This window comes from Xenopus tropicalis, chromosome 3 (genome assembly GCF_000004195.4).
Source record: "Xenopus tropicalis strain Nigerian chromosome 3, UCB_Xtro_10.0, whole genome shotgun sequence".
Taxonomy (NCBI): Eukaryota; Metazoa; Chordata; class Amphibia; order Anura; family Pipidae; genus Xenopus; species Xenopus tropicalis.
In genome coordinates, this window is record NC_030679.2 from 100,765,541 (window position 1) to 100,780,039 (window position 14,499).

General features: G+C 37.3%; 1 protein-coding gene across 7 annotated transcripts in view; it reads left to right on the forward strand.

Annotated features, from left to right (window-relative positions):
• The window catches only part of rab27a (RAB27A, member RAS oncogene family), a 31,626-nt gene extending 20,412 nt beyond the window's left edge, over positions 1-11,214 (forward strand). For 4 of the 7 annotated variants that reach the window (XM_012958884.3, XM_031897851.1, XM_012958886.3 and 1 more), the window contains 4 exons: positions 376-461; positions 3,278-3,381; positions 5,932-6,055; positions 8,152-11,214. In XM_012958884.3, coding sequence (XP_012814338.1) covers positions 376-461; positions 3,278-3,381; positions 5,932-6,055; positions 8,152-8,350 — 513 coding nt within the window. In that variant the 3' untranslated portion in view covers positions 8,351-11,214. 7 annotated transcript variants of the gene reach the window in all.
• Positions 11,215-14,499: the final 3,285 nt, after the last annotated feature.

Genomic DNA, 14,499 nt, shown 5'->3' on the forward strand with positions numbered 1-14,499 from the left:
TCAGCACTCCCACCTGCCATTCAGGAGGAGCACATGGCAATCCACCCTTTTTATTAGCTAGGGAGCATGATTAAGTGCCCTGTTGGATATGAAACATGCAAGGCTGTAGAGAGATGATAATAACTTAAAGGGTTTTAACTTTTTTGTGGTCTTTATGGATATTTTGTACGCACACTACCATTTTTTTAAAATTCCACTGATCAGCATAGGTATTACCAGCACAAGTTGTATTCATTAAAGCCACATTGAATTTATGAGGAGTATAAGTTACTAAGCACTACCAAGACCATAGTATCTTACAGCCCATAATTCATATTGATTAAAGTTCCAGTATGCTGTACTAGAATACAATAGTTAATGCCTTTTCCCACACAGGTATATCGATCAAATGGGCCAGATGGAATTTCTGGCAGAGGGCAAAGAGTTCACCTACAGCTCTGGGACACTGCTGGGCAGGAAAGGTAATACACTGCCTTCCTTTCAAAATCTGATTAACAGACTGCTTTTTTAGTCAACCTATTGATTTTACTGTACATGTCTTTTCTATAGATTTAATTGGGGCGTTTTGGCCAGGTCTGGTAACCGATAGCAACCACTTAACAAGTAGTATTTACTGATCACTCAAGCAAACATTTAATTGGTTGCTATAAGTTACTGTACCTGGTGCAAATTTTTCAACTTCTATTACTTTTCCCATAATATCAGCAGAGAATTCAGTCAGTATATCTCTTCTACTCTTTGCTCCTAGCACTTATTGTCCACTTGTATAGTATTTATTGTCACCCCTGTTTGTGTTTACACCTTGTAAAGCACTTGGGTACACTTATGGTGCTTTATAAATAAATACAATGATCACTGTCAGTGATTACAGTGTAGCTGTGCATGATGCTGCCGTTTTGTTTTTTTGTTGCTAGTTCTGTAAGGTGTTGTCTATTTAAGGGAATAGGAGGCAGAAGGGGCATTTTGGGTGATGAATTGCCTGCCAAAAATTAGGTGTAGGACAAAAATCATGTATACTAACATTACATATATTCTGTGTCCAGAAATTTTGGCAATGTAATGTTTAACAATGGGCTTGGTCACCTGGGTGAGTCTGGAATAACACTCCCCAACCTAGATTAGATGAAATCCTATTCTTACTTAATAAGCCTCTAAGAAGACTTGTATCCACACATCTATGTTAAGGTTGATAATTGAGATAAACAAAAAGGGTGTGGTTGCCTCAGATGAAAGAATCATTATGCTTTGGGTTGCATTTGCAGTTTACAGTAAAAAGCACAGTGTTCTAATATAAAATTATCCATTTCTGGACAGATGCTAGAAGAACAATTTTGCTCAACTCAGCATAAACATTAAATTATACAGGTTTTCCCTTTCTTATATCATTTTGGTGCTATAATAAGCAGCTTAATTAGGAATTTCTTACAGCGAAGAAATATTGATCTATGAAATTGCATTAGAAAAGATAAGTGTGTTGTGGTGATTCATTACTGGGGCAGTTATTGATCATCTCTGTTGGGCTTGCTATTTAAGAGATACTTGGCTGCCAACCTGAATTGGAAAGCAAAAAAGAAACAGCTGCTAACTTATCCAAACAACAGCTCTTATGTTATATTTAGTGTAATATATTATAAATATACAGATGCCCAGTATCCACAGATGCATGGACGGTGTGTGGCTATCTGCGGCTCAGAAAGGAGCTCTTTCACATCATTCCGGCATGCCTGAAATGGCAGTCTGTGAATTCTGGCAAATGCCAGAGGGGCTGCTGTATGCAACAGTTCCTATTTAGTGGGCCTGTGTGGGGCGGTTTGGCCTTGAAATGCCAGGGCCTATTTTAAATCTCAGTTCACACCTGTTTCCATTTCCCTGTCCTTATTTTTTAATTTGTATCAAAGTCTGCATTTTAGTGAGTTTTAATACCCCAATATCTGAGTGTACAAAAAACAACTACAAATACAAGGTATATGAATTTACATACAGTACATAGTAATATCCATTGCAGCTGAGGCTGATAAAAGAGGGACATCCATGAAGTTTTGCCTTTCCCAAATAAAATCATTTTGCTTCCAGTTGATCCAAATGAAGATACACAGAACCCAGTCAAAAGCTTCCCTGGCAATATGTACTAAATATAAAATATTTTAGCACTGTATGTGTTTTATATAGCATTAATTGTGGCTAAGCAATGAGTTTACTTTACGAAAATAAGCACCAAGAGGTGGCTCCCAGCAGCAACACCTTGATCAAACTTTGAACCCATTTTTATAAGAGGAGCTATTTTTGTTATAAAGTCTGGTCAGTTCCACTGATTCCTAATTTCAGTCCCTGTTAAAATAGAAGAGCCTAGGCAGTACAGCCCATTCTACCACAATAATATACTTTCTTTTTTTTGTTCACTTTATTTTTATTGGTTTTAATTTACATTGCAATTAAAGTTGTAACATCCTCAATGTAAAATTAAGGTTTGAAAGAGGTTAGGGAAGGGGACAAACATAGACAACTGGGTTTGGGGTAAGGATAAAGCTCTAAATTTAAGGAAAAAAAATGCTCTTGAGGCTTTTACTTAATACTTTGACACTCATTAGGTACAATTACAGTTTTAATAATGTTTCCCCCCCCATGGAGGACCTAGTGTTACATCAGACCTGCTTGGAAGAGATTCCTAATATCCCAAGTTTTGTCAAACAGTTCCATAGTATCATCTACCTGAGTCTTTATTTGTTAGTTTATTTTCATATAGTTTATTTTTGTAGCACTTTTGCATAGGAAAGAGTGGTCTTTTTCCAGTTAGCTGCAATATGTATCCTGTCGGCCATCCATATGTTGGATCAGTTTCTGTGCAGAGTTATTGTATCCTGTTAATGTATGTCCAAGGCACATTTGTGGGTTTACTTGTATTTCTGCGTGTAGGAGATGGAAGGATTTTATTTAGCTTTGCGAGCACATAGTATGCACAGTGGAGCAATTTGATTGATGTTTCCATGAGGGTAACATTGTAACTACCTTTATTTATTGTGGTGGAGCATTTTCTCCATTGTTATATAGTAAGGGTAGAATTTCTTATTCTTCTTGACATTAGTGTGGGGTGGGGTTGCTGCTCACATAACACTATAGAGCAGGAGTCACAGTTCAGCACTAACAGGGATTTCACATTACTTGAAAAACCAGCTATTCAACATTGTTTCCAAGTATTTGTAAGATTTGCAGATGCCTTCAAGTGCTTCTACTCTATGTACTCTAGTCATCACTTTCTCTTGTTCTGCTTGCTTTGCAGGTTCCGCAGTTTGACAACTGCATTTTTCAGAGATGCAATGGGTTTCCTTTTGCTTTTTGATCTCACAAATGAACAAAGCTTCCTCAATGTCAGGAACTGGATGAGTATGTATTCCTCTTCTCTCCTTCAGACGTATTAACACTATACTAAATATATAATCTGCATTGTTTCCTGCCACTAAAGTATGCAGCATTACACACATTTCCTCTTATGATTGAGAAGTTTAGTTGTCACTGTTAACATTCAGTACATTTGACTGCATAGAATATGCTTGGGTCTAAGGCAAATATCCTACTGCATGGTCCTGGGTAATTTGCACCTAATAGTGCACACTCAGAGTTCTAGAACAATTGTAATAATTTCTTAAGAAAATAAATATCTTTATATAATGCTTCACAATACATTTTGCTTAACGTATTCACATTTACCCTAATATAAAAACAATTTTATATAATGATACCACTTTGTTTTGTGTAAGGTTAGGAGATGATATGAAAAATCCTAGACACACCTAGAAAATTCAGCTATCATGATTGCAATTACTATATTCCATTTAAATGCAATCAGTACAGCCTTTGTAGCTAAATTTTAAGTGTCCCAGATTTGACATGTAATCTAGTAACCTTATTATAAATAAAGAATAAAGAAGTTGCATTGAGAGGAAACTTCGGGCGACTTCGGGAAATCGTAGTGACGCATATGCCATCCCACCAGTGATGTACATTCTTGCCGGTGGGCTGGCATTACCGGGAGATTAGTCACCCCGTCTGTCACTGCCCTAAGGGTAACAGCACAGGGACAATAAAAATTGTACCTACCCATTAGTATTAATTTTACCACGTGTTTTTAAAATGTGTTTATAAAGAAGGCATTTATAAAGAGCAGAAGTTTTAAATGCCCTTATCTGTTAAGAGAGGTATGGGATGTATTATCTGGAATGCCAGGGACCTGCATTTTTCTAGTTAAGGGATCTTTCTTTTAGGCACCATACCTTAAGTCTATAAAACATTAAAAAAAAAAACAGAACATGGTTTTGCCATCAAAATAGATTTATGATATCTTATTATAGTTATTACTGTGTCATTATAGACAAAAAAACAAAAAATGTAAAAGCTAAATGTTTAAATAGAGCACTGTGGGGAAATAGCATTCCTATACATGCATAATAGAACTTTTTGAAGAATGGATCTCACACCTGTAATACAAACTCACAGCGTCCACTGAAAGATTTCAGAAAATGCTAAAGGAGCTATCTACTCCGTTGTTCAACATGAGTGCAATAACTAGGGCTTGTGCTGAACATACATTTTGCCTGTTTTTTTAATTGCTAAATAATTTTTGTTAAGTTTTTAGCTAAAAGTAACAAAGACCTCAAGTTACATTGAATAGGAGAAACAACAGCTTATCTGAAATCAGTTGCTTTGTGAAGTGCTGGCTCTTTCTGAAAGCTCAGACTCAGGCACAATGCACTGAGATGGTGCCTACACACCAATATTACAACTTAAATAAAAATACATTTGGTTCAAGAATAACATTTTAAATGGTCGAGTGAATTATTTGCTATGTGAACAGTGTAACTTAGAAATAAGTACACCATGAAAATCATGACAGAATCCATTTAAAATTACACCACTGACCAGCCCTATTCATTGCACTAATGTTGAACAAGGGGGTATATTACCCCTTCAATTATTTGAGGCTGTATAAGGTATAATTTATAGTAAGTGGCAAATAAACAATATATTTTTTTAAAGGAATAGTTCAGAGTAAAAATGAAAATGGGCAAAATAGATAGACTGCCCAAAATAAACAATGTTTTTAATATAGTTAAGCAAAACTGTAATCCATAAAGGCCAGAGTGAACAGATGTCTAACATAATGGCCATAACACTACTTCCTGTTTTACAGCTCTCTAAGTTATTAGCAGCCAGTAACCAATCAGTTAGTTGAGGGGGGGGGGGCATATGGGACATAACTGTCAAGTTAGTTTGCATTTGAATCTGACCTGCGTGCTCACATACTGAACAGTTATGTCCCATGTGGCCCCCCTAAAGTCACTGACTAACTAAGAGGTTAGAGAGCTGAAAGCAGGAAGTAGATTTCTGGCTATTATGTTAAATATTTGCTCACTCCAGCCAATTACATTTTTGCCTAACTATATTACAAATATTTTTTATTTTGCTCAGTCTATCTATTTTACCCAGTTTCATTTTTACACTCAACTATTCTTCTAAGAAGTCTTATGAGGAAGGAGCAGGGATGATCATGAGTAGAACCAGAGAAAAATAGGAGGTCTTACTTTAAAACGGCAGACCGTTGCTCAGGAAAACTACTTTAATCAAAAGTACATCTGACTTCCTCAGAATTACAATAGTGTTTGTATGGATGTTAGTAAGTATATATTCTAATCTAGATAAACAGACTTCATCACGTACTAAAGTATTTTTTGTTGGTCAGAGTCCAGTTGCTGTGATTCAGGCATACCTGGTTCAAGAACCTCTAATAGTTATTAACCTTCCCAGTACCCCTTTTATTGTTGGAATATGGTGGTAGTTTAGGTTTAGCAGCTGCTACAGGGCCACAATTCAGACATTCTTTCCCTTTCCATTGCTGCATATCGGATAAACTGTTATCTCTCATTACTGTTTTTATAGGCCAGCTACAAGTCCACGCATATTGTGAAAATCCAGATATTGTACTGTGTGGAAATAAATGTGACCTGGATGAACAGAGAGCAGTTAAAGAAGAAGAAGCCAAGGAATTTGCAGAGAAATATGGGTGAGTAGTTTCCTTCCACATATTGTTCAGACTGTGACCCATAGCTTGCCTGCCCAGACTGAGTATAACCAGACAATTTAACTAAAATGTGTTTGCCTGCTTGTACTTTCATATAGGTAACGTCTTTAAGTACAAAGCTTATATGCATAAGATGCCAACATATATGATTTATCTAGGGTTAAAGAAGATACACTGTGAATGTAATTAGGAGAATGTTTGATGGGTGACAGAGTGAATCTATTCATAAATGAGTGCTGCACTTTGAGCAGTTAAAAGTAAAAGTGGAGACCACTGAAAGAAAAGTAGGACATTTTATTAAAGGAGTGGTTGATCATCACTTTTTTTAAATAGTACATGAAAAATAATTTTTTTTTTTTTCAGCTGGTTCCTATTTTATTTTATTTTTGAACACGGTTATAAAATTAGTTCAGTTACTGCCTTATTGCATTTCCCAAAAGAAGCTCAGTAATCTGCTCCAGTTTGATACAGTTGTTATTAACACTTAACAGCAGCTTGAACTTCTGCTGAGCATTCACCCACCTTTACTAAACAAACTCCACAAAGCTTTACTAAAGTCTGCTAAAAAGCAACTATTACAGTTGGTGCATTAGTTGCAGGAATATTTAGCTGCTCGTCCTAAATTAGTGACAAATTTATAGCATAGCTGTATTTATAGCTGTTTGATGGAATCACTTAGTAGAAGTACAGACTTGGTGCCATCTTGAGTTCAAATCTGGAATTACTCAAAGTGCTCCCCTGAGCACTTTTGCAATTTACATACATTTTCTACAGTTAGTGGTTTATTAGTTATTTGCAGTGCAGTTTTAGACTGCCAATACCAGGCTTTTGACTCAACAGCCAGGGCCAGATTTACAGTTTTTGTGCCCCCTATGCCCCCCACCCCATGCCACTCACACCCCTCCCCCAGCGGAGCTCATCCCCTCTTCCATTGACTGCTGGCAGCTTCCTCCAGCTGGCTCTGTTCTAATGAGATCTCTTCCACTGAAGACTGGGCCTGCGGCCAGTGGGCGGCATGCCGACCCCTGATCTTTGCTGCCCTAGGCCTGCCCACAAATCTGGGCCTGTCAGCAGCTCCCTACCAGTGTTAGTGACCCTGTGACAATGCAAGCAGTGCATAGTTGCTGATGCAACAATTCTGAACAGATGCTGAGCTGAAAGCCTGACCTTATACTTTCTAATATTTTAGAAACAAGCAAAAATAGAGGAGCATTCTTAGTAAGTGTACATTAATTTTCTATTAGATCCCCTTTAAACAATATCAGGTACTTTACCTGATAGTGCCCATACTGCAGATATTGCTGCCATGACCTACAAAGAGCTAGCAAAAAATATATAGTTGGAGAGAGTAGGAAAGAAAATGGTGAGTGAAAAAGATTATTACAGTGCTGATGTCAACCACACAGCACTACAAATAACAAAACCCTATGACAGTTTATCTAAGTTTGACTGCTGCCACAAGGGAAGTAAGGTAAATATAGCACAAACCATGCTTACAATATTTTACGCAGCAAAGCCTGGTGATTTTTTGTTTTGTGAATTTTGTTGCCATTTTTTTCACCGCATAATAAAATGGCCTGTGCAGTGTTGAGGTTTATAGTTTCTTCCAGCCTACAAAACTGCACTGTATTCAAGAAAATGCTTACTAAAGGTTTCTTTATGCATCTTCTGCTTTATCCTCCATCTGTAGGTAAAAGGAAGGAAGGATAGTTAAAAAAAAAAAACAACAAACAGGTTTAAGAAGCATCAAAAAGATTACATTTTCTCTTTTTACACTTTTTTACACTTAACCCAAGAAAAGCACATAGATTGGTTTAGTTAACCAGAAAGTGCAGATAATGCATATAAATGAATTGTATTTTTCCTAAAATATTGTTTTTTATTATGCTGTACAAGTATATCAGTGATTTTAAATTACTCATGAGGCCACCCCAGCAGTGCACGGTTTCAGACAACTATCCCAGTAGATCAGATGTATTGGGAAATGTATAGATAGCTGACAGATCTCTAACTGCTTGATCCATGTGTGCCGTGGAGATGAAATCACTGACAATATTTGTATGTCTTTGTATTCCCAGAATCCCCTATTTCGAAACCAGCGCTGCAATCGGAACTAATGTGAATAAAGCAGTGGAGACCCTACTAGACCTTATTATGAAGCGAATGGAACGGTGTGTGGACAAGTCTTGGATACCTCAAGGGGTGGTACAATCCAATGGCCACAGCTCTACAGAGCAGTTAACTGAGGAAAAAGACAAGGGCAAATGTGGCTGCTGAGACCAAACCTTATTTTGAAAAAATGGCCCTACTTCCTCCCCCATTTTTAAAAAAATGTAAAAAAATATATATTTGAATAATTGCACAAAATGTTTGCTGTGCCTGTGCCGCACATGTATCAGCTAAGTACCAAATGACACTTCCTCAGCAGAAGGATTCTCATCATCTATGAGCTCATGCAAGGACACTTTCTAAGCCAATGAACATTGGTCACAGTCTTTTGGCTATATTAGAATTTTATATATACAGCCTTTCGTCTTACAATGTTGCATAACAGTATTTTCTGCCTTTCTCCAGAAGTAATCTTATAGTACAATATTAAACTCTTATTTTCTATAGAGGATGCTCTTAAATCTTGTATAATCTAATATGAAATGTGTTCCAACCCATGTACCCTATGTATTTGTGCTACTCTTATAATGAATCACTTACATATAATCTGTTTTTGCAATTATATATATATATACTATTTTTTATGTTTCAACAGGAACTTAGGGCAGAAAACTTGTCAGCAAAATTTCATCAGGGCTGGTGCTAAGCGATGAAATTGTATGTGCCACGTGTACTTTTTGGGACCCTTTTGGATAGACCCAGTTCCACACTGGTCCTGGTGAGACTTGCTACACAAGATCTCTGTTGGGAGGTGCCAAATTCCAAATCTGGGTTGGAAATGTTCTTTTTACTTCTTGAAAAGTGCCTAGTTTATATACAATACAAGTACATTGTTGTCTTTTACTGTCCTGTTGGTGTGACGTGGGTGTTGTGGGGTTTCTGTTCCATTTGATTATTAGTATACTAGATAAAACCAAATACTGCCTAGAAGGTATATAAACAAATATTTAATATATGTCACAATGTTGTATAAATATGGTTTATTTAAGCAAAGAGCGCTGTCATTTTAGATCTTCAGTTTAAATTTATTAATATGGTTTCCAGCAAATGGTAATAACACAGAGTAAGTAATAGAAAGCATGGAGGCATGGTAAATATCCTAACACATATTGAAGTGCTTTAGGAACATACAAATAGGTATATACATTCTTCATTATTCATATTTCTTTTGGGTAAATATTTTTATCCACTTCAGTAAAAAAAAGAGAGAGGGGATTTCAATATGTTCCATTTGTACATATGTGTTAATTTCAAGACATTTTATGTTCTTTTTGTTTATACAAAGATAAATGGATGCAATATGTTGGATATCATCAGCATCCCAAAAATGGAGATATAAGTGTTTGCTATTCAGCCCACAGTTGTATCATATAACTGATGAGGTATGTCACATTACAAGGGGTCATTGTAGAGCCGATCTCATAACAAAGCCCAATATAGTTATTTATTGGCAGATATATTGGCACCCATCTGCTAATGGAAAGCCAAACTGATATCCTTAGTACCCCTTGCCTAACAGTTGCATGCATCCCAGTATTCACCTTTAAACTGGACATTTTGTGGGGCTGTACTGCAGTCCAAGCAGCCTACCTAAGCCATATTTCATTAGTCTCCCTAGTCGGAGGTTTGAATGTATGTAGCCACAATTCTCAACATCTGCTTAAATTCAACTGCATGAAAAAAATATTTTCATGTTGTATCTCACAAAACCTTTGAAATTCATAAATCTGTTCCCTATTTCCATGCAGTTGAAACTAGCCCATTCCTGGAAAACCAGCATGGGAAGCAAATATAGAACTTTTCTTGTCCTTTGTTTTCTGTTTGGATTCTTTGGATCTAGCTTGCTTATTGCACATCATGCAGTCAGGTTACTGGGGGTCATTTATAAACACTGGGCAAATTTGCACCTGGGCAATAACCTATGGCAACCAATCAGATGTTTGTTTTAATTGTTCAACTTGCAGATGGTTGAAAAAATCTAATCACTTATATCTGTGGATTCTGGCAAATGCGAGAGAGGCTGCTGTAAGATGCCATAGACTGTCATTATTTATTGGGCTGGAGGGGAGCTGTCTGGGTCTCTATGTAGTTGAAGTGCCTAAATAAATAGAAGTGTGAAGTGGGGTGCTTTAAAGCTACTGCAAAATATGGCAGGACATTATTGTGAGAGCTACAGTAACAGTCTGCTACAGCAATTGCGTTTGAATATATGGATGCTCATAACAGTAGCAATCCCCAGTGCATATTGGGCAACCATTGCAAAGAAAATACAAAATCTTCTTTAAAAAAAAAAAAAAAAGAACTGGACCCTAACATACCAGTCCCCAAAATGCTTCTAGTTTTTGTTCACAGGCAATATCCTATGTTTTGTGTGAGCACAATAATGAATGTTACAAAAAGTACTTTCACATGGAAACGCTATCTTTTATAGTTACAACTTTCCTTGATATGAAATATGCATTCAAAGAGCAAACCAAAGTGTATACTGCTATTGCTAATAAAACAAAAGCTCATCTATGTTACTACTAATTAAATATTTGGCTTAGCTTAATTAAATAATATGCTTATAGATCCTTGCTAGAAATTAGTGCATTTTTGCCTGTTACTGCTACACTTGCCTGCATTGTTATAGCATTCTGTTCAATAGCCAGCCATGCTGTTTGCTGTCCAAATTCAGGTACCCTTTTTGTCCTTTCAACCTAAGAAACAGGCTTCACAAATTCAGGATTTAGGTATAACCAAATGTAAGGTTTCTAAATCAGTGCCATGCAATGTTTTTTCCTACTCTCATTTTTTGTCAGATAAATCTTTCAGTGACATTAAATTAGTTGCCATTACCAAATGGTCTTAGGTAACCTGAAAAAAAAACCTAAATGCCATATTGTTGTCATATTTGTGATACTGGAGAAATATTTTTATTAAACAAAATGTTTTACAATAAATCAAATATTAAAGTTTATAAGTTAAAATAATTTCCGTCTTTTGTCTGGGATTATGGGCAGATGACTGCCCGGAGGTGATATCTGTTTAAAAACATGGAGATGCAATCTACAAAGGCTAGGGGTACAGCCGAAACACTGCAGAACTGGTGGGTTAGCCTACTAGGTAAGGAATAAAGCTGTGCCAAGAAAATTACTAATATCCTGAATGCAATGGATCAACACTTTGGCACTTTGCACACTGCGTGGGGCATTGTGACTGAGCCCTGTGCCCTTTAAGGACACTGAGTACAGAGCACAATGTTAAGAATATTAAAGGAGAACTATACCCCAGGGCGCTAAAAGCCCCCTTAACTATCACTGCCAAGACCCCCCTCACCTCTCCATTATCGCATAGTTTTTAAGTTTAAACACTGTCCCTATTGCTAACCCCTAGCTAAAAATGCAGTAAAGACAATGCTAAACTAAAGTAATGGAATACAAAGTCCAAAGCACAAATCTCAGTGAATGACTTCAAAATGCCCAAATGAGGGACTTTCACAAAGGATGGATCCAAAGCAGTAGTCAAGTACGAGTACAAGGATCAATTAGCTTGTGCCACTGCCCTATCATGGGTCTGCATGTAGGATTCAGTAATTCACAAGTGTTGGCCATATATGCACCAATTAAAGCTGCTGACTATGCTCCTCCAAACCAAGTCAGCCATGCCCGACCACTATTTGGCAAAAAAGTGGTGTAAGGATAAATGGACAGTTTACCTATTAAACTAACATAGAGAATACTTGAAATCCGAGAAGCTATAGCTAACAAAAATTCAACACTATAGCATACCACATAAAGATATTAGTTACAACCCTATCCAAAAAGTGAGTAAAACACTTGCAGGTTTTTGTTGACTGTATTTTGAGACCTGAACATCTAAAAGAAATCAGGCAAGCCAAGATTTCCATGTTTAGGGATAATAACCAGGTTGACTGACAACAACTAAATTAGCACACCATCATGGTCAGTGTGTGACCAACTGAAGCCTTGCCACAGTATTTCAGTTGGCTTTTAAGGGAAAGCTTTTAGAGGAAAGACACCCTAGTTACAACATTGGACATAGGAGAAAGTGGATTAAAATGTGTGTTGTGGTGCTCTAAAGCTAAAGACCAACGGAATTAGTTAGTTGCCCACGATAGATCTCTACTACTGCAGGCGACTAACCACTCCAAATGCCTTTCCACCGGCAACAATAGGGGTCACCAGTGGAAAAGCCTATGCATCACTTTCTGAAGTCACACAAAGTTTCCTCCTGTATGCAACTTTGTGTGACTTAGGATAGCCAAAGTGATGTGTAGATGTTTCCACCGATGACACTTATTGTTGCCGCTGGAAGGGCATTTCCAAGCGGTTACTCACCCACGGTAGCCTTTGCACCCCTTGCACATGTGCAGAGTAAAGCCGAACTTTAATAAAAAAGGTGTCTTTTTCACTTTACTGCACGGGCCCCTGGATTGTGAAGAAAGAAGGCAGGAAGAAGAGGATCACTTCCCATGCGCAGGTACCCCAAGTTGGTGTAATTTTTTTCTGACAGGGGCACCGCTCCCAGGTGAGAGAGGTAAGAATAAGAGATTAAAGTTACTGGAGGGTGCCTAACATTTCGGCACCCCTCCAGTGATTTTACTTTACTTTTCCTTCTCCTTTAAAATGTCAGTTGCATGCTGAGCCCAAGCAGTGTCAAAATTACTTTAAAAGCATTAGTATAATCTGCTGTGACATAACCCGGCAGGGTAGCTATATGACATATTTTATTTGCATAAAATAAATGATTATTGCAAATGATTATTGTATTTTCAGTCTTGCAGAACGATGACATCAAAATTGCATTGTGTCACCCATGTATAAGCATATAGGCAGTGACAATCCTATGGTACAAGACCACTAGGACTACTGTGCTAGTTGGTATAATGGGATGGGACTATGATTTAGGATAATGCATATCACATGCCAATAAATGGGCTGTGAATGGCTGAGTCTTTGGAAACTCACAGGCCAATTGCAGGCTGTTTTTGTGTGTCACTATCTAAATATAAATGTTCCTGAGAGATTTATGTAATTAGACTGGTACAGATGAGGATTCAACCCACAGTACCTACATATGGCAGATAATAGAACACATTCATTCCTGTGGCTTGGCACAAACACCAGGCAATGTTCTGTGTAATGCCACAAACTGCTTTCATCTACAACACGGCTGCCTAACTTATTACATGTAGCAAGCTGATTACTTCTCATACAGCATGTTTCAGGGCTGGTTACATTAAAATAAAGATGGCATACAGTGAAGTCTATGGACTGTTTGAGCACTCTGAGCACCCAGTTACCTGAGGGATACATTAATCAATAAGGAAAATGACATCTGCGTCATTTATCCTTATAAAGACAAAATGCACCAATCCTAAACTGAGAAAAGAACTGTTTCCCAGTGAACACCTTTGATAACATAACCACAATGGAATGGACGTGTTATTTTTTTTAAAAAATACATATTGTATTATTTTTTGTCATTAAAAAGCACTAATTGAATATTTTTTTTTTTTTGGTAAACTCAGTACTGGACTTCAGGTAGAGGGCACCCAAAACAAGAGGCCCTCTGAACCCCCCGCCCCAAGCAAGAGGAAGACAGGCAGAAAAGATACATGCCAGGTGCTTAAACTGCCTACCTCTAGTTTCGGCTCTGACTGAAGCTTCTTCCCCTCTACTTTTGTAATCAGGGCAATTTGTTCAGAATTTCTTATTTCCATTTAAACTAGCAGACCACTCCCTTGCCTAAGCTGCAGTTCAATATCAGAGGGCTTCTTAGTGGTAAATTAATTTTTCAGTTTCTTCTCTGCTTGGCATAACTGGGAAGTGAAATGAAGCACTAAAGACAAACTGGTTTCATTTTATTGTTTAGTGCCAGATTAACAAAAACCATAGATATTTCTCAACTAGAACAATGTGCAGCACAAGCCTGTAAGCTCATTTGCACAGGGCCCTCTTTACTTCTGGTATTGCTCTGGGTTGTATATTATATATTAGGTTTTACACTCATTTATTGTAGTCAAAGCCCTCAGCCAGATCAGCAGTAGAACAGAGGGCCAGGCTTAGGTAACTGGTCCAAACCATATTACATTAACAATTATGAAAAACCTGCATATTTGTTTAGTGAAGTGCATTGCAAAGTTTAATTAGGTTACTTTTCAAAAAGTTCAAGTTGTGTTTGGGTGCAGTTCCCCTTTAATATAGAAGATATCCCCATCTCCTAATTCTCTTCTGAATCCCAGTGTCAGCTTT